The 19,180-nt window shown below is 37.5% G+C and overlaps 1 protein-coding gene across 2 annotated transcripts; it reads left to right on the top strand.

The window, feature by feature from the left end:
• Window positions 1-8,792: 8,792 nt before the first annotated feature.
• On the top strand, window positions 8,793-14,621 carry LOC104248247 (jasmonoyl--L-amino acid synthetase JAR4-like). Of its 2 annotated transcripts, none has more exons than XM_009804473.2 (5): window positions 8,793-9,191; window positions 10,528-10,838; window positions 11,204-11,305; window positions 12,346-13,133; window positions 13,975-14,621. In XM_009804473.2, the coding sequence occupies exons 2-5, from the start codon at window positions 10,543-10,545 to the stop codon at window positions 14,514-14,516; spliced, it is 1,728 nt and encodes a 575-aa protein (XP_009802775.1). In that variant the 5' UTR covers window positions 8,793-9,191; window positions 10,528-10,542; the 3' UTR covers window positions 14,517-14,621. The 2 variants fall into 2 exon arrangements, with proteins under 2 accessions (XP_009802775.1, XP_009802774.1); XM_009804472.2 differs by lacking the exon at window positions 8,793-9,191 and adding an exon at window positions 9,279-10,339.
• Window positions 14,622-19,180: the final 4,559 nt, after the last annotated feature.

Below are 19,180 nucleotides of genomic sequence, written 5' to 3'. Positions count from 1 at the left end.
CAGCGCGCCAAAGGGGTCATGGGGCACGGCTGAAAAGCCGCCCATGACATTCTCCCCCACCTGAGTTGGCAACGTCCTCGACGCCTTACTTGCAAGATAATCTTCAATTAGGCTTTTGTAGGCTTTGAGGTTTGTTCCCCTCTCCCAAGTGTTCTCCTCTGCATCACAACCCTGCCATTTTACCAAGAACTCTTGGTGATCTTTCCTTGAGGCATGAATCACTCTATCATCAAGTATAGCTTCAACAAGCCTTTTCCCGGTTGAATTGGGCCCTCGAATATTGGGTATTGTGAGTTGTCTCCTTGAAGGATCCTCTGTGTCTTTCCGAAAAGGTTTCAGGAGGCTGACATGGAAGACATGATGAATTTTCCACCAAGCTAGGGTATCCACCCGGTATGCAACATTCCTAATGAGCCTTTCAATGGACAAGGGTCCAATGTATTTTTGCAATAGGCGAGGGTCATGGACCCCCGCAAATAAGTAACGCTTTGGAATTTTGACCATCACTTTGTCTCCTACTTGGTATTCAATAAAGCGACGATTCTGATCAACATACCTCTTCATCCGGTTTTGAGCCTTGACAAGATAGCTCCGCACTATCTCCAAATTTTGCTTCCACTCTTTAGAGAAGCTAGCAGCTCGAGGAGATTTAGACATATTTGGTGCATTGACGGTGTGTGGGAGTAGCGGTTGCTGTCCGGTAACAATTTCAAAAGCGCTTTTGTTTGTACTAGAGCTCTTTTGTGAATTGAAACACAGTTGAGCAGCATCCAGAAGCTTCACCCAATTCTTCTGCGATCCGGTTACAAAATGACGCAAATATTCCTCCAACATACCATTGAACCGCTCCGTCTGGCCATCAGATTGCGGATGAAAACTTGAGCTGTGATTCAGCTTCGACCCAAGACACTTAAAGAGTTGGGTCCAAAAGTTGCTAGTGAAGCGTGAGTCACGATCACTAACAATATCTTTGGGTAGGCCCCAATATTTGACGACATGAGAGAAGAAGAGTCGAGCTGTATCTTCTGCTGATATATATTGTGGGGCAGCAATAAAGGTAGCATATTTGGAAAACCGATCTACCACAACCAAGATAGTTGTTAGATCCCCGACCTTGGGCAATCCGGTGATGAAATCCAGGGAAACACTTTCCCAAGGTCTCTTTGGGACAGCTAGTGGTTCCAAAAGTCCCGCCTGTGTTAAGCGGTCTGACTTGTCCTTCTGGCATACTAGACAAGTCTTCACATACTGAGCAACGTCATCGGCCATTTGAGGCCAATAATATGCACGGCGAAGTAACGCCATGGTGCGTTCTTCACCGGGATGGCCGGCCCACAGAGTATCATGACATTCCGCTAGAAGAGTCCTTCGTAGATCTCCTCCTTTAGGAACATAAAGTCGGTTCCCTTTCACTTTCAGAAAACCATCTTCCATGTAGAACTGGCGAGTCTTGCCTTGTCCTACCAAATCAACCAAATACTGTGAAGCAGGATCTCTGATGAGTAGATCTTGTATCTGGTCCTTGATGGAGGTGGCTACCTCGCTCCCCCTTAGGGTGGCGAGTAAGCACACTGATGCTAGATCAGCTCTCCGACTGAGCGCATCAGCAACATGATTGGTCTTCCCACTTCGGTATTCCAGGTTGAAGTGGAATTCAGCTAGGAGTTCCTGCCACCTGGCCTGTCGACCATTCAACTTCGGCTGGGTCATGAAATGGCTAACAGCTGTGTTGTCTGTCTTGACCACGAACGGGGTTCCCAGCAGATAGTGCCTCCAGAGGCGCAAGCAGTGGACGACAGCCAATAATTCTTTCTCATGGGCGGCATAGCGCCGCTCTGCATCTTTTAGCTTCCGGCTCTCGTACGCCACAGGATGCCCTTCTTGTAGCAAGACGCCACCGAGGGCATAGTCAGATGCATCTGTTTGTACTTCGAATGGCTTGGCCAGATCAGGAAGGGCCAAGACGGGGCTACTAGACATAGCCGCTTTCAATGCGTTAAAGGCCTCCGCTCGCTTGGGTCCCCATTCCCAAGGCGTGATCTTCTTGAGGAGTTCTGTCAATGGTACTGCAATGAGGGAGTAGTTTTTCACGAATCGCCGATAGAAATTGCATAGACCAAGGAACGCCCTCAAGGCGTGGATATCCTTAGGTGGCGGCCAATCTGTGATTGCCTGAATCTTCTGCTGGTCCATCTTGATCCGCCCTTCCCCAATGACATGTCCGAGGAAGTCAATTTGCTTTTGAGCAAAGGAGCACTTAGATAGCTTCGCATATAGTTCATGCTCCCGCAATCGAGCTAGGACCTTCCGCAAGTGCATCAGGTGTTCCTCCAATGTTTGGCTATATACCACAATGTCATCCAAGTAGACCACCACGAATTCATCAATGTACTCTCGAAAGACTTGGTTCATCAAAGTGAAAAATGTAGCTGGGGCGTTAGTCAAGCCGAATGGCATAACCAGGAAATCGTACGACCCATATCTTGTCACACAGGTTGTCTTGTGCTCATCACCCTCTGCAATCTGAACTTGCCAATAACCTATCTTCAGGTCTATTTTGGTGAACACTGTCGCACCACCCAGTCTATCGAACAAGTCTGCCATTAACGGAATAGGGTACTTGTTCTTCACAGTAATTTTGTTTAGAGCCCGATAGTCCACACAGAGTCGTAGACTACCATCATGTTTCTTTTGGAATAGCACAGGGGACCCGTATGGGGATTTGGAGGGCACGATAATCCCTGTGTCTAGCATTTCCGTCAATTGTCTCCGAAGCTCGGTGAGTTCGGGTTGTGACATTCTGTAAGGCGCCCGGGCAGGTGGCTTCGCGCCCGGCACCAGCTCAATTTCATGATCCACAGTGCGCCTAGGCGGTAGTCGCTTTGGCATGTCTTGTGGCATGACATCTTCAAACTCTAGTAGTAGCTCCTTCACGGGTTCAGGAATGGGACCCGAGGAGCATTCTACATCTTCGATGCAGAGGGTTGCCAGGAACGTAGGTTCGTTTCTTTTGACCCCCTTCTTCAACTGCAAGGCCGAGATGTTTTCAACGGCCATCTTCATAGGCATGCACGGGATAATGCAGGGCTCGATCCCGTTTGCTCCCATCATCAGTAACATGTCAGCATACGGTACATGCATGGTGTTGGTTTGCCTCAGGAATTCCAATCCAACTATCAACTCGAAGTCATCTATGATCACCACGCGCAAGTTGAATTATCCTTCGTAAGGGCCAAGCTTCACCGGTACTTCTTTGGCTATTCCACCCACTGGCTGGGGAGGTGAGTTGATAGCCTTGACACAGCCTCTACCTTTCCCTACAACTAGACCAAGGCGCTCCACCTGAGTCGAGGCTAAGTAGTTGTGGGTAGCACCCGTGTCTACCATGGCCCGAATGGGCTTGCCATTCACCTTCATCTCAACGAACATTATGGTCCTCTCGTGCTTAAGAGGAGTCTCATCATCCGCCTTATTTTTTCCTTTCTTGGTGACTGGACATGGGTCCTTCTTCTTACGGATACCAGCACTAGTCTCTGCTAATGCCTCAGAAATGGAGCCAACAATTGCATTAAAGGCACCTACTAGTTCAGTCTGATCCGCATCGTCTGAGTCATCATCAGTCCCATCATCAAAAGTCTGATGGGCATTCATTTGTGCATGTGGGCACTCATTGTTCCAATGTGGTCTGCCGCAATGACGACATCTTGAAGGAGGCTTCCTCCCCCGATCATTGTTGTTAGACGCAGCACTGTTGCTGCCTGTGGAGGGAGCCTTAGGTTTGGTTGAGCCCCGATCTCCCCCACTTCTGCTAGGGCCACCATTGCTAGACTGGCCCCCTTTGAATCCCGCTCGGGCAGGCGGCTGAGGCCTATCCTTCCTAGCTTCCATTTGATAGTCCCCAAGGCATTCGACTGCTTGGATCGCCTTGGGCAAGGTACCTACCCGTTGTCTTTGTAGCTCCATACGGGCATAAGGTTTCAGCCCTTCTAGGAAAGTGAAGAGCTTGTCTTTGTCCCCCATGTCGCGTATGCTTAGCATGAGCGCGGAGAATTCCTGCACGTAGTCCCGCACGGATTTGGTCTGGCGGAGCTCTCGTAGCTTTCTCCTTGAATTGTATTCAACATTTTCGGGGAAGAACTGTAGGCGTATGGCTGCCTTCAGTTCTTCCCATGTTTCGAGAGCATCTTCACCGGCCTTGATGGCTTTGTATTTCACCCACCACCAGAGTTTAGCATCACCCTGAAGATACATGGCAGCAGTTTCTACCTTCTTAGCTTCTTCTAGGCCCCCAACAACATCGAAATATTGTTCGACATCAAAGATGAAGTTCTCCACTTCCTTGGCATTCCTAGATCCACTGTATGACTTTGGCTCAGGAATTTTCAGTTTTTGTGTCGCGGAAGTGGGGTTTGCAGCGCCCCCGATCTGGTTTCCACCGCCTCGCAACAGGCCCTGTAAAGCAGCATTAATGACATTGAGCTTGTCTGTCAAGTCGTCAATAGTTTGTTGCATGGCAGTCACCCTGTCTGCCTCTTGTGCCCTGTAAGCTAAATCCTCGGCACGCTCCTGTTGGAGTCTCTCGAATTTGCCAAAAATTTCGGCTGCCTCTGTGGTTGCCATTTGTCGGTCTCCCTCGGAGTCACGATTGATGTTTTCTATGTCAACTTCGGCCTGGAGCACCCTGCAGTCCAGGTCGTCCAACCTTTTCCCTAGGCTGGTTCTTAGTTCAGGCACCGTATTCATGATGGGCAGTAATCCATCAACCGTTTTTTCAAGGGCCGCAATGCGGTCCCCATAATTCACCATGGTTAGAAATGGTGGTAATGGCAATGCATTCCCTCGTCCGATGTTGAGGCTAGGCTCTGATACCAACTGTTACGCGGTGCCTTCCTGAGATTCCTTGGAAGGGCGACGTAAGGCTAAGCAACTGATGTCAGTGCAGTTGTTGTCCGCCAACTGAGGTCCCCTCCGTACGCTAGACTAGATTGTCAGTGTCGTGCGGGAAAACCAATGCCAAGAGCAATTGAGAGAACATGAATAAGAATTGAGAATTAAAGAAAGCTTGATTGCATTAATGAAAGCTATTACAGAAAGGCAACGCGGTGTCGAGGAGGAGAGACACCAGTATAGAGAATTGTTTGCTTTCTAGAAAGTTTGATTGCTTGATCCCCCCTAATAATGCTTAAAAAAATAATCCAAAGCTACAAGACTAGACTTGATTAAGCTAGAGAAACATAATGGAAGTACATGGAATAAAACTACTCTATATTTACAATGAAAAAGACTTAGTTTGCTATAAGACAGGAACAGGTCCGTTGTCAGCAACATAGTCTTTGGCATCAGGGTATGCGCGCGCAGCATTGTCTACGCGCGCGGCGCTGTTGGCATCCGCCTGCGGTTGGGCGCTGGCGAGGGATATCGGTGGGGCGACAGAGGCACATGCACGCTTGTCACTTGACACGGCCAAGACCACGGGGCCGTCCGTGGCGTTAGGCATTGGAAGGCTTGCTAGGACGCCACGGGGCACGCCCAAGGGGTCATGGGGCACGACTGAAAAGCCGCCCATGACACTAATAATAATTATATCAAGATTGAGAGTATAAGTACATTTAATGGCTAGAGAGTTTATTTTATTAAGTCAGTATAAAATATTTATCTCTACTTGGTCCGTTCAATACATATAAAATGTACTAGCATAGGAAGTTGAAATTAAACCATTCCCATAATCAAGATAAATTATATTTAATCTTGTGCTACAATTATTCCCGATGGTTTGTCCAATTTCATCATTAGATTGTGAACTCAAACTTTATACTTATAAGAACCGATGATTTAATCTTCTGTGTATAAGCTAAACTCTATGCACTAAATCATCTACTATATAAGCAAATGACACAGACTAATATATGATCTATTTAAAACTTTATTAAAATTGAATGAACAATTATATCATAATAAATACTATATCTAAATCAAACCTATGGTTAATAGTATATATTCCAACAATCTCCCACTTAGACTTTTAATCATGACAATTATTAAAATATACTATATCCAGATGCATGATTAATAATATATGCCCCGATAATTTTCCACTTAGACTCATAACCTTGCATCTACAACGTTCTCGACATTCTTTTATTTACTTTGAATGCACTAACCATAGTCGTATCAAAGGCTTCACCAACTTAATTAGCATCTTTAATTTTGACGGTTTTGTTTTAGGCTGAATACCTAAAACCCCTAAATTTGGTATGAATGATTAGTTGCGCATAGATTATTCTAGTCTTAGTCATCCCTGAATGGCTGCGAATAATTAAAGTGTGTATCTAATAATTTTTGCAAAATTACCTATTTCAATTTAGCTATGATCTTATATGAAATAAACCTTCAGAACAAAGAAAACAACATGGGAAGAAAGTATGTCGGCAGTCTAAATGGCTATAGCATGCCCGAAATATGGATCATCATATTCAAAGAGGATGAGATTCGTAAATATTTTTGTAGCATAGTATTCCACTTATTATCAAGTCAACATTTGGTGCACTCAACTCTCAAGTCCAGTGAAGACAAAGATGAAAGTTCCTCCCCAACTATTACATATTTTGATGGGTGTTATATATATAACACCCATATATATATATAATTATATTATATTATATATATATATATATATCAGAAAAGTAAGAAAAACTTAGTCAAGAGGTAATTTAATAAATATTAATTGTCCTTGAATTCTTTTTCCAATTTACTGACTTAAAAAGATGGAAATGGAGTTCCCGAAAAATATAAGTCCACCTATATATAGTAATATTTTTCATATTAAAAAGTTTACCCATTTTGCTAAAACTAAATTCTACCTTGTGGGGCACCATCTATCAACGTGATCACTAATGTGTGTTTTGCATAAGAGAAAGTACTTATGAGAAAATGTGTCAAAGAAAATAACTTATATTGGTGTCTGATTGTAAAAATAATTTTAAGAAAATATTTATTGATAGTGTAACAAAATATTAACCGATTAGTATAAACTAAATATTATTGATAGCGTAAAAAATCTTTATATTATCAAGGTATGTAATATGAATTCCTTTTCATTTTCTTTGTATTCATTAATTTGCAGGAGTTGATTGAATAACAATATCCTACACTCACTTAATTCAAACCCAAACCATAAATTACGATTAGGATTCTCCGATTGGCGGTTGAAAGTGTACAGATGTACACACATTGCTGTCGACGAGACCATTTATATAATTGATGATGAAAGAACCTCTTTAAATATTTATTTATACTAAATTTGTACTTATTGTCATGAACGAATAAATTTTACAAGGATGATTGTTTTCCAATTTAAAACACGTGCTTTTATTCACTTCCACCCTTTTGTATTATTCCATTTCGCATTTCCCTTTCATAATACATACTATATCTCTTTTGTTTGGTGCTGAATTTAGAATATTAAGTCAAGTTGTGTAGATCTACTCTATTAGATTCATCATTCTCTGGTGATAATTGGTGCAAATAATAGGAGGTAACCGTCTTTCTCTTTTTTACCCTTCGCTCGATATCTTTACTTGGACACTCAATTTACCGGCGGTGAAAATATTCATCAACTATTACAACTCACTCCTCAAAACAATATTCTTTACTAATTTAAAATTATTTATCCACCACCTCCGCTTACAATTTAGGACTTAAGAGTTAGTGTCACATGTTGTCCTAATTTTCTTCTCATATTTAATTTTTCTATTTGTTGAAGAAAAGGATGACATATTTGTCATAATTGAATTTTCCTTATTTTAGAACGAAATTATAAATTTCTCGTATTTGGCTAGTCCTTTTTTTTGTAGGAAAAGGTTTGGACTTCCATAAATTGAGGATCATTCCTTCTCATTTAATAGCATCCACAATGTAGCATGCCATATGGGGTTTGAGAGTCGTGTTTAGGGGGAGAACTTTACGGGACAAGTGTTAGTGTGTCACTTGTGTTTGCCTCTTCGTGAGGTTGTTCTCTCGATATTCTGTATTCTCTTTTTATATAGTGGATTGCTCATTTCCGCCGTAGATGTGAGCTAGTTGACCGAACCACATTATATATGTTTGCGTCTCTTTTGGTATATTTCTCTTTTGTTGTCTGATTTATCGTCGTTCAAGTTTGCTTTGCTAGCTTCCGCATAACACCTGATTATTTCGGTCCTAACAGTTAGGACCACTTAATTTAACTGAAAGATCCAAAAATATTACTCTCATGTTTCAATTTACATGACACACTTTTCTAAGTAATCCGTTCAAAAAAGAATGACATAGTTCTACAATTGAAAATAATTAAATTTTAAACTTTTATTTTTACTCATTTTACCCTTAATAAAAAGCTTTTATAGCTACACAAATGTCATGCCGCACAAATTAAGATTTTATCCCTTAAATTTTTAAGATCATAAATTTTAAAAGTTCTTTTTTTCTTAAATTTTATGCCGAGTCAAAGTATCTTATCTAAATTAAAACAGGGAGAGTATAAATCTTCCTAAGTCCCACCAATATTTATAGTGTTGTAGCACAATATCCTCCACTACTCATGGGTATTATCGAATATCCATTGGCAAACATAGAAAACTTCCCGGCCCCATTATTGACTATTTTTTTATAGAGTATATACATTGTTTTTGGGTTTACATATGATGCTACTTGTTTTTGGGTCCTGACCAAGTCGATTTCATGTTACAAAGTCCCATTTTATTGCTGGAGGAAGGGATATTTCATCCGAAACAATTCAATATCCAAAGCTCGAACTCGAGATCAAAATACTTACCACTAGTACCAGAACCTTGATGGACATTTTCTCTTCGTTACTCCATCTATATATATTTTCTCCTAGCGTACATAATCTTACACCTCATCACACAGTCATATTACACAAAGTCATTTCCTCTCTCATTGTTTGCATCATTTCCTAGAGAATAGAGAGGGAAACAGGAGGGGAAATATACAAAGAGAATAGACTGTCGTGTTATTGTGTGCTTATCTCTTGCTCATAGCTCTAGTGCTCGATAGTGCCGAAATTCAAAATCACTTTTCCTTTCCGTCTTGTCATATAGTGATTGATACCTTAACGAAAAACCGTTACTTTAAATTCCCCGCTGATTTGAGCAGCCTTTTTTTCGTTTTTAGCCACTGTTCATATATTACAGGTACTGTATTTTGAAATACCCATATGATTGTTTTGCTTTTTTTTTTTGTCCGCAAAGATAGAGTCTTTTTTCATGTTTGTTATGACCCTTTTTTGGTCGGAATTTGAGCTGTTGGCCGGAGAGCTAGCCGCTTCTGTTTTTCAATGATTTTTGACTTGATAGTTCATATTTGTCATAAACTTTCTTTGATTCTTCTTTGGCTTTTCTTGGATTCTGAAACCCCTTTTTCCCTTTCTCTATATTTTCCATATTTTGAAAATTCTTTTGCTGGACCTTTCTTTAAGTAGCTTTTGGAGTTGGTGTGATTCTCGTGGTTCTATTTTTTTTTTTCTTTCCAATTTTCCTTCTTATTTCGAAAAGAAAATCTTATATGTAGATCTTATGTCGTGTGACTGATTATACGTGTAGCTGATAATTCCATATGTTCCTAGTGGAATTAATGTATGCTACAAAAAAAATATTCATATTTTGTTCAATTTGAGTCTAGCAGTACGAATATTGATGATTCTTGTAACCAATTTCAGCTAGTTTGAGATTGAGAAGAAATTTTAATTGTTGTTGTACGGTTAGTTGGGGTAGTCAGTTGCTTTCATTTCATTTTATCTTAACTTTTCACCTTTATACATGTATCTTCTTGTTTTTTGTGTCTTTGGATATGTAGTTGCGAAATTCCATGGAGACTTTTATGAGAACATCAAATTGATGTGTTCTTATTTTATTTTATTTTAATTTTTTTTGTCTTTTTTGACTAAGTTCTACGTGCTGACCAAGTGGACCAATGTCAATGATGTGGCATTTTCCGTCCATGGGATTGGGATATAGGAGAGCTATATATTATTCAAAAAAAATCTTCAACAGCTTCCATGAACTTTCTCCTTTTCGTATTGGCCAATCTTATGGGTTGTTATTACCATGAGGTCACATGTTCGAACTGTGAAAATAATCTCTTGTAAAAATATAAGATAAGGCGATATAAAATAAATCTTTGTGATCCGTTAATTTTTCGAAATCCCCACGCAGAGAATTTAGTGCACGAGAATGCCCTTTATCTAGGCCAATCCTGCTCAACTTTGAACTTATTTGTGTTCTATCCTATACGCATACTACACCTCTTTCTCTCTCCCCCAAGTTACATCCTTTATTTTACAGTAAGTTAATCTTCATGATTAATCTTAAACAAGTACTAATAGATTGATATTACCCTGTTGAAATTGCCCTTTCCTTCTTTTTGATTGGTTTTTCTTTTCTCTTTTGGAAGTGGTCAACCCTACTAGTTTGGGATTAAAGGAGCTTAATTTATGTTATATATGCTTATGAATATTGCTGATTGTTACAGGAAGAGACAGTGAAGATGGTGGAGAAGACAGATATGAAATTTGATCCAGAAGAAGTAATTGAGGAATTTGAAGCGTTGACCAAAGAAGCCGGTAAAGTTCAAGAAGAGACTCTTAAAAAGATTCTAAAAGAGAATGGAGGCACAGTTTATCTACAGCAATGGGGTCTAAATGGAAGAACTGACGCTGAGTCTTTCACAGCTCGTGTTCCTCTTGTCACTCACAAAGATTTAGAGCCTTACATTCAAAGAATTGCTGATGGGGATCTTTCCCCTGTTCTCACTGGAAAACCCATTACAACCATCTCATTAAGGTATCAGATCTTAACTATTTTCTCCATTTTATGGACCAATATTGCACCTTATTCACAAACTGTCGTCCGTCCTCTCTATAACAACATACTTGTATAACATTCACTATAAAAGTCAAATTTTTTCTCGGAACCGATTTTCATGTTACGTTATAATATATATCTTCTATAACAACACTTCACTGTAGCAATCAGAAAATATCGGAACAAACAAAATTGTTATAAAGAGATTTGAGTTAGTTGCAATCAACTCTGTGAAAAAAGAAAGGAGGATTCTTGGTACTTGCATGAAAGATTTTTCTTGGAGGTGGGATGCCATAAAGTTGACAATTTTTAGAAAGTTTAACAGAATTTTTTTTTTGTTGCAGTTCGGGTACAACACAGGGAAGGCCAAAGTTTGTACCTTTCAATGATGAATTGATGGAATCCACATTGCAGATATACAAAACATCTTTTGCCTTTAGGAATAAGTAATGTAGTTTTTGTGTATTACCTTAATAATGCTTTGCTGTGTCATTTGTCATACGTGTTGTCTTTTTCCATTTTTGCTTCTCGGTACTATATGCAAAAGTGGGCCTGATTCAGGAAATTATGTTTTTCAACCCTTCTACATCTTCTTGAAAGTGAATTCATTTTGGTTTTCACCTTGTCTGTCCATCTGGAGTTCTAAAATTCACAACTTTTTGTTATTGGTTATCTCATACTCCGACCGTTTTAATTTATATGACACACTTTCTTTATTGGTCTGTTCCAAAAAACAATGGCATATTTTTATAGTTGGAAATAAATTAGCTTTAAACTTTTCATTTTACCTATTTTTGGCCCCACAAAGCTTTACCCTTTATACTTTAAGACCATAAGTTTTAAAAGTCTTTTTTTTTAAACTCCGTGTGGAGTCAAAGATTGAAATGAAGGAAGTACTACCTTTATTCTTAGCTAGCGTTTGGATATAGATTTGATTGAAACTTGAAAAAAGTATTTTTGAAGTTGTGTTGAAAAATAATTTTGAAAGTTGAAGTTGTGTTTGGACATACATTTTATTTGAAAAAAATTTGAAGTTTTGTGAGTGGAAGAAAAAATTTCACTCAAAAACTGTCCTAAACCAATTTTTTGGAACTTGAAATTTTTTGAATTTTTTTTCCCAAAAACATGATCATATTTCATAAATAAACAATATTTTCAATTTTTTTTGAAAAAATAAGCCAAATTCTATGACCAACGGGAGCTTAGTATTGATAATTCGAGTTTAATCAACAACAATAACAACCAAAGATAATTAGAGTTTAATCCTGAAGGGTAAAAGTTCACATGATGATGTATGTGGGGACATATTCCCAACTTTTGTCACATTTTCTGGTAACTAACCAGGAGGGAAAATTGTTCGAGAAATAGGACGCCATGTTCCTTTTATTAGTAATTAGTAATTTGTACTCGTTGGTTTCTTGTTGCTTTGCCTAATGTTATGACTAATCATTTCTCCTTTTTTAAATTATTATTTGTATTTTTGCAGAGAATTCCCAATTGGGAATGGGAAAGCTTTGCAGTTCATTTACAGCAGCAAACAGTTCAAGACAAAGGGAGGTTTAGCAGCAGGAACTGCAACTACCAATGTATATCGTAATGCACAATTCAAGAAAACAATGAAGGCAATGCAAACCCCATGTTGTAGCCCTGACGAAGTTATATTTGGTCCTGATTTTCACCAATCTTTATACTGCCATCTTTTGTGTGGCCTCATTTTTCGAGACGAAGTGCAAGTTATCTCCTCTACATTTGCTCACAGCATTGTCCAAGCTTTTAGAACTTTCGAACAAGTATGGGAAGAACTTGTTGTAGACATAAGAGAAGGAGTCCTGTCTAGCCGAATCACGGTCCCTTCCACGAGATCAGCAATGTCGAAATTGCTGAAACCTGATCCAGAACAGGCTGATACCATTTTTAGAAAGTGTTCGGGATTAAGCAATTGGTATGGTTTGATTCCTGCGCTCTTTCCAAATGCCAAGTACATATACGGAATCATGACGGGGTCCATGGAACCTTACCTCAAGAAATTGAGGCACTATGCAGCGGAGCTACCATTACAAAGTGCAGATTATGGGTCTTCTGAAGGATGGATTGGAGCAAATGTCAATCCTAAGCTGCCTCCTGAACTAGTTACTTATGCAGTGCTTCCTAATATTGGTTATTTTGAATTCATTCCTCTTAGGGGGAATTTAGACGGCCTTGAGCCTACACCAGTGGGTCTTGCTGAAGTTAAACTTGGTGAAGAGTATGAAATTGTTGTCACCAATTTTGCAGGTACTATTTTCTTCCTCCTACTATCTCTATTTGATCAAATTAGTTTTTTTGTCAGTGACTTCTATGAATTTATGATGCATACATAATTTTGTTATCATGATACCATTATTGAGTCATAGGGTCAGTGATAGGTCCAGAGCCTGACACTTACTGACTTATTTATTGCCCACCATGATACAGTTAAGATAGTACAGTAGGTTCTTAGTAGGATATTTTATACTCCATATATTTGAGAAGTGGTAGCTCAATCTTGGTATCCGTTTTCTGGAACTATTTTAGGAAAATATGATTATATGAGAAGTGGTAGCTTAATATAAAAGTATGGTTTTAGAAACTTTTTTTTATAACTATATACATGTATGAAGGCCTGCTCATCTTTCGCTGTACATATTTGTGCTTATCCACATGCCTGCATGTGGGTGCCGTTCATATTCTCGTCCTCTTCCTCAATGTTGTTAAGCAGGTTTATGAGAGAAGTGCTAATTAATTAGCAGTACTTAATATTTTACACTTGTTGAAGGAATAGAAAATTTAAAATGGTACTGCATTCTGCCTTCAAATATTAGTTGTTTTAGGTGCTTCATCACTTGTAAATCGTAATATATATATACATTTATTAATGCACGTTACTTGGTCTTTCTTTTGTCTTACTCTTATGTATTCTACTAAGAGTAGGTGATTACCGTTGAGAGCAATTTTATTAATCTGTTAACTTTAAAGAAGGGAAGTGTGACTTTGAAGGAAAAGTAGTGAGGAGTTTCATCTATTTTCATGGCTTTAAATTCTTGATTTTTTCAAGTATTGGCCAAAATTTGAACAAGTTTTTACATGTAATATGCAGGGTTGTATCGTTACAGACTTGGTGATGTTGTGAAAATAAAAGGATTCCACAATGCCACACCAGAACTGCAGTTCATTTGCCGCAGAAATCTTTTGCTAAGCATTAATATTGACAAGAACACTGAGAAAGATTTACAGCTGGCCGTGGAAGCAGCAGCTAAGCTCTTAGTAGATGAAAAGTCAGAGGTAGTCGATTTCACGAGCCACGTGAATGTTGCAGCTGATCCAGGGCACTACGTGGTTTTCTGGGAACTCAGTGGTGAAGCAAGTGATGAAACATTGCAAGAATGCTGCAATTGTTTGGATAAATCGTTTGTCGATGCAGGCTACCTGGGCTCGAGGAAGGCTAATGCCATTGGAGCACTTGAGCTTAGAGTTGTGAAGAGAGGAACATTCCATAAGATATTAGATCATTTTGTTGGATTAGGAGGTGCTGTTAGCCAGTTCAAGACCCCAAGATGTGTTGGTCCAAACAATAGCACACTGCTGCAAATACTGTGTAATGATGTTGTTAAGAGCTACTTTAGTACTGCCTTCTGTTGATGCTGAACCTAAATTTTAGCTTTTAGCGATGTATCATTAATAATTGTACAAAATTGAAGATTTTTATAGAAAAGAAAATGAAGCTTAGTTGTTGGTTTTGGTTAATGAAGCTTATGCATTGTTTGGACTGACAAAAGAAGTTAGCTATGGAAAGTGTACCGCTTATGCCGGTATAAGTTATGTCGGGATAAGTTATGGTGGGATTGTGTTTTTTCAATGTTTGGTATGTTGTATTAAGAATGACAATTGCATAATTTCTAAGAAGAATGTATAAGTTACACCGATGCTAATTACCCCACCCTCTATAAGGTATAAGTTATCCCGGTGTTAAAATTAACACCGGGATAACTTATACCTAGTTTGCTAACCAAACAGAGTATTAAGGTGATATTAAATTTTTATATCACATATATACCTTCTTATACCTCATACCAAACGACCCCTTACACTCTTAGCCAAGGACCAATATACTCTAAGGGCTCGTTTGGTATGAGAGATAAGGGATAATTAATCCTAGGATTAAATTTGAGATGAGTTTATCCCTCGTTTCGTTGGGATAAAATCGTGGTATAACGGGTATAACTAATAGCGGGATTAGTTATCTCGAAATTGTAGTATTTTTTTATTCTTATGAGAGGGTGGGATAATTAATTATGCAGTAATGCATTGAAACATCTAAACTATCAAATTACAGTTGGCATTTAAAGTTTTTTAACATTGCCAGTACTTAATAAAACTATTAGGTAAATGCTGGTGCATATGGGTGATTCACTTCTGGGACAAATATGATGGCATAGGAGCATAAGTTAGACTACACATAAATTGTAGGCCAAGAAAAAAATAGGGAACGATGATGCTAGTGATTCCACACAAGCTGCGGGACCTTTGCACTATAAGTCGTAGATCTCCTCATGGCGGCTAGTGCTTTATGCCGTTTTTATTAGTTTAGTGCCAACTTTGCTAGGTATAAGTGGGGAGTCTACTTTAACTTAAATATCTTAGTGTGACCTCATATAAAAATTGAGAAAGACTGAAAATATGATTTATTTGTATTTAATATTGGAATTACATATATAGGCATGCATGCTACTTTTTGTAAATGTACAACCATGTATTTAAGAGAACAAGACCATAATAAGAAAAATAAATTATTTTTAGGAAAGGAGTTCTTGGTCTAGTTGGATATATAACGCGTTACAAAGGTAAAAAGTTGAAATAAAGCAAATAACTGATGTTCCAAAGATCAATAAGTTAAGAAATCTTACTCAATAGTCTTTCGCGGAATTTTCCTTGTTTTGAACCCGAAAATTGTCAATGGCTCGACGATCTTTGTTCTAAAGGTTTACGAGGTGAAGCTTTTGCCAGATATTCTTTTATTATTTGTAGATAGTAATAGTCAAAAGGATAAACTTCAACAAACTGCCAAACAAAGATTAGTATGATGTGGTAGGAAGGTAAAAAGGTGAAATAAAGTACTAATTAATGATAGGTGTTGGCGTGTTGCAGATCAACAAGCAAAAAAAATGTGACAGTAATAGTAAAAAGGATAAGCTTCAACAATCTGCGCAGGCAAAGATTAGTACTTAGCTGATATGGTTGCTAAAAGAAACAATCTAAACATTCATATCTATTTTATTATAGTAATCCATTATAAAATTAGCAGATCTGTCATTTTTCACAACAAACATTTAGCACCTAAGATTCGGGCAAGTTCATTGTTGCATAATAATAAATTAATGTAAATAGGTGCACCTATTCTTTTAAAGCACAATATAAAGCACTGTATTTTGGGCAATTTAGGTATTTAATCCTCCAAGTTAAGCAAAAATAACTCTTAATCCAAATCCAAATTACGTAATTCCCATATAAATAATAAGTATGTGGCAAGGTTCATAGCTTTAAACTGTCACAGAATCTGAACAGAAATTGTTCAACATGCCAGCAGATAATGGTACTCTCTCAAATAAAAACTCCAAAATAGAAGAAGAATTTGATGAAGGGAAAGAAGATGAAAAAGAAGAAGAAGGTATGAAGACATGGGATTGTGGGAGTCCCTTATATGACTCCTATGAATTGGTAGCTCTCAGCCATTTGATTGATAGGCATCTTATGGCATTACCATATCTTAGTGGATCAAGAAAAGAGACTTATGAATCTTTTCAAAAGGCAAAATCAAGAATTGAAGAGGTTACTGCTTCTAAGAATAAGCTGATCAAAGGGTCTTTAATGGTGAGGTTTCACAATGGTTCAATGGAGAAGATTAAAGAGAGAGATGTTGATGATGGAGAAAGAAGAAAGAAGATGAAATGGGGGATTGTTAAAATTTGCAGCAGGATTATTTCATGGAAAAAAGTTAAATAAAGATCAGTGAATTAGGTATATGCTTAATCTATGATCATTCTCTTTTATTATGTTATTTCTGTTATAAAGGGCAGTCTGATTTTAATTAATCAACATGGAGCAAACTTATCAATTGAGAATTGGTTTTTCCTAAAATGATCTGATTTTTATTTCGCTTTTATGAGCATGAATATGGTATGTCTGTTATGTTCGGAATTTGTGGGTATCTCAAAAGGAAGTGTCTTTTTATTTTCACTTTCTCTCGTCTTGAAATAGTTAAACTAGCCGTTGGAAACTAACCGTAATTAGCCGTTGGAAACTAACCATAATTAGCCGTTCGAAACTAGTTATTGGAGTAACACCTATATAAACATAGTCTTTGGAAAGCTAAAGACATACTTTCTAACATAACTTTCTGAATCTTCTTCTTCCTCCTATATATACGCTGAGTTTCTTTCTTGAATTTTTTGATAATAATTCTTTTCTCAGTTTAGTAACTGGAAGAACCTGTTGAATCTGGGGGCATAAGCCTAATTTTATTCTTTAATATGTGGGAGAAATATCTTAAAGACATAATTCTTGACATACCTCAAGCTTTGATAACTCCTATTCTCCCTAATCAAATTTCTCCAACATGTTATATCTTACAATAGTATTTTAGTTCAATGTCTTACATATAAAATCTTGGGCTTGCAAATTTGAAAGAGGCTTAAGTAAATTGTTACTCCATGTTGTTTGGTATATGGGATAAGGATAATAATCCCGGAATAAAATTTGAGATTAACTTTATCCCATATTTAGTTTGGGTATTAGCTAATTCTGGAATAACTTTTACACTAAAATGGTGGAATTAGAGCCCGTTTGGATTAGCTAATTTGAAGTAGCTGATAAGCATTAGGTGCTAAAAAGCACTTTTAAGTGCTGAAACTGATTTAATAAATAAGCAGTTACGTGTTCGGGTACAAGTGCTGAAATTGATAATAAGTTGTTGCAGTTTTTGATAAAAAAGTGTTGATAAGCTCTTTTTCTGTTAAAATGACTTAAAACCCCTTAGAATTGTTTACACTTATAAGGGCGTAATTGCTTTAAAATTTTAGATTCCGATTCAAATACAAAATATTCTATTTGTCATTTTATTTTTAATACAACTGTGCTTAGATAAGATAATTTTTATGATAAATATAATTTATTTTATAATAAGCATATAATCATAAGTTATAATAATTAATAAATTGACAAAAGTTTCTCAGTAAAAAATAAACCTAAATACGAAAAAATATTTGGGGCAATGAGTATCGATGTAGGAGTTTTGTTCTTAAAAGGAATGTTTTAAGGATAAAATAATAAAAAATTTGATCAAACTTAAAGTGTTTATAAGCTAAAAATTCATAAGCTGGGGTGACCAGCTTTTGACTTTTGGCTTATTTTTTACTAATAAGCACTTTTAACTTTACCAAATGTGTAGATAAGCCAAAAAGTACTTATAAGCTAGTTTGATCAGCTTATAAGCTTAGCCAAACACCCTCTTAGTTATTCTATATAAAAGATGGATAACTAATCCCATAGAATATCCCACAATTGTACCAAACGAATCCTAAAGATATAATTAAACAACTACTAGGTTGAAGTGCTAAATTTATATCAATTTCGAACTAGATTAATAAGATTACATGAATTTGTTGCTGATCCTAAAGTTCCCAAGTAGAGCCTAACTCAAAGTTCTTCAGTTTATTGTCAAAGCTTTTTGGGGTTGACACGTGTTTTTCATTTTCTCTTTTTTGGTACTAAAAAAAGTTCTTATTTCCGATTCATGCAACAGTGCATATTTTTTCAGTGTCTTAGGCTGCTTATATAATTACAAAATGTCGGTGCTTAATTATGATATACATAATAAATGATTTGATTGATCACTAACGGGAAATAGACTAGTTTTGGCTAATATTGACCCCATCTGATAATCCAGATACCTTGTTTTCCACAGAGTTCCATTGATCAATTATAGTTCAATGAAAGATGAGAAGCAGGCAAAAGTGCTTAGTTTTGTAGTAAACATTTGAGACAAAACAGATTGCAAGTTGAAATGTCTAGATAAGGAACACACTTTCATGTGTTCATATGTGTTTTGTTCTTTGGGGTAACATGGGTCCAATGTGGATAACATGGTCCAATGTGGATAACATGGTCCAATGTGGTCAATTAGGATTTCAACAACTCAACACTTCCACTACTTCGTTTCAAGATCTCCAAGATATGAAGAAAAAAACATATCAATAGTAAGTTATAACTCTGGTAAAAAATATTTGAGCAAGCGGTATGATTTTCTC

Source organism: Nicotiana sylvestris, chromosome 1 (genome assembly GCF_000393655.2).
Source record: "Nicotiana sylvestris chromosome 1, ASM39365v2, whole genome shotgun sequence".
Lineage (NCBI taxonomy): Eukaryota > Viridiplantae > Streptophyta > Magnoliopsida > Solanales > Solanaceae > Nicotiana > Nicotiana sylvestris.
The sequence above is the reverse complement of the archived record's forward strand: the minus strand, read 5'-3'. Positions and strand labels throughout refer to the sequence as shown.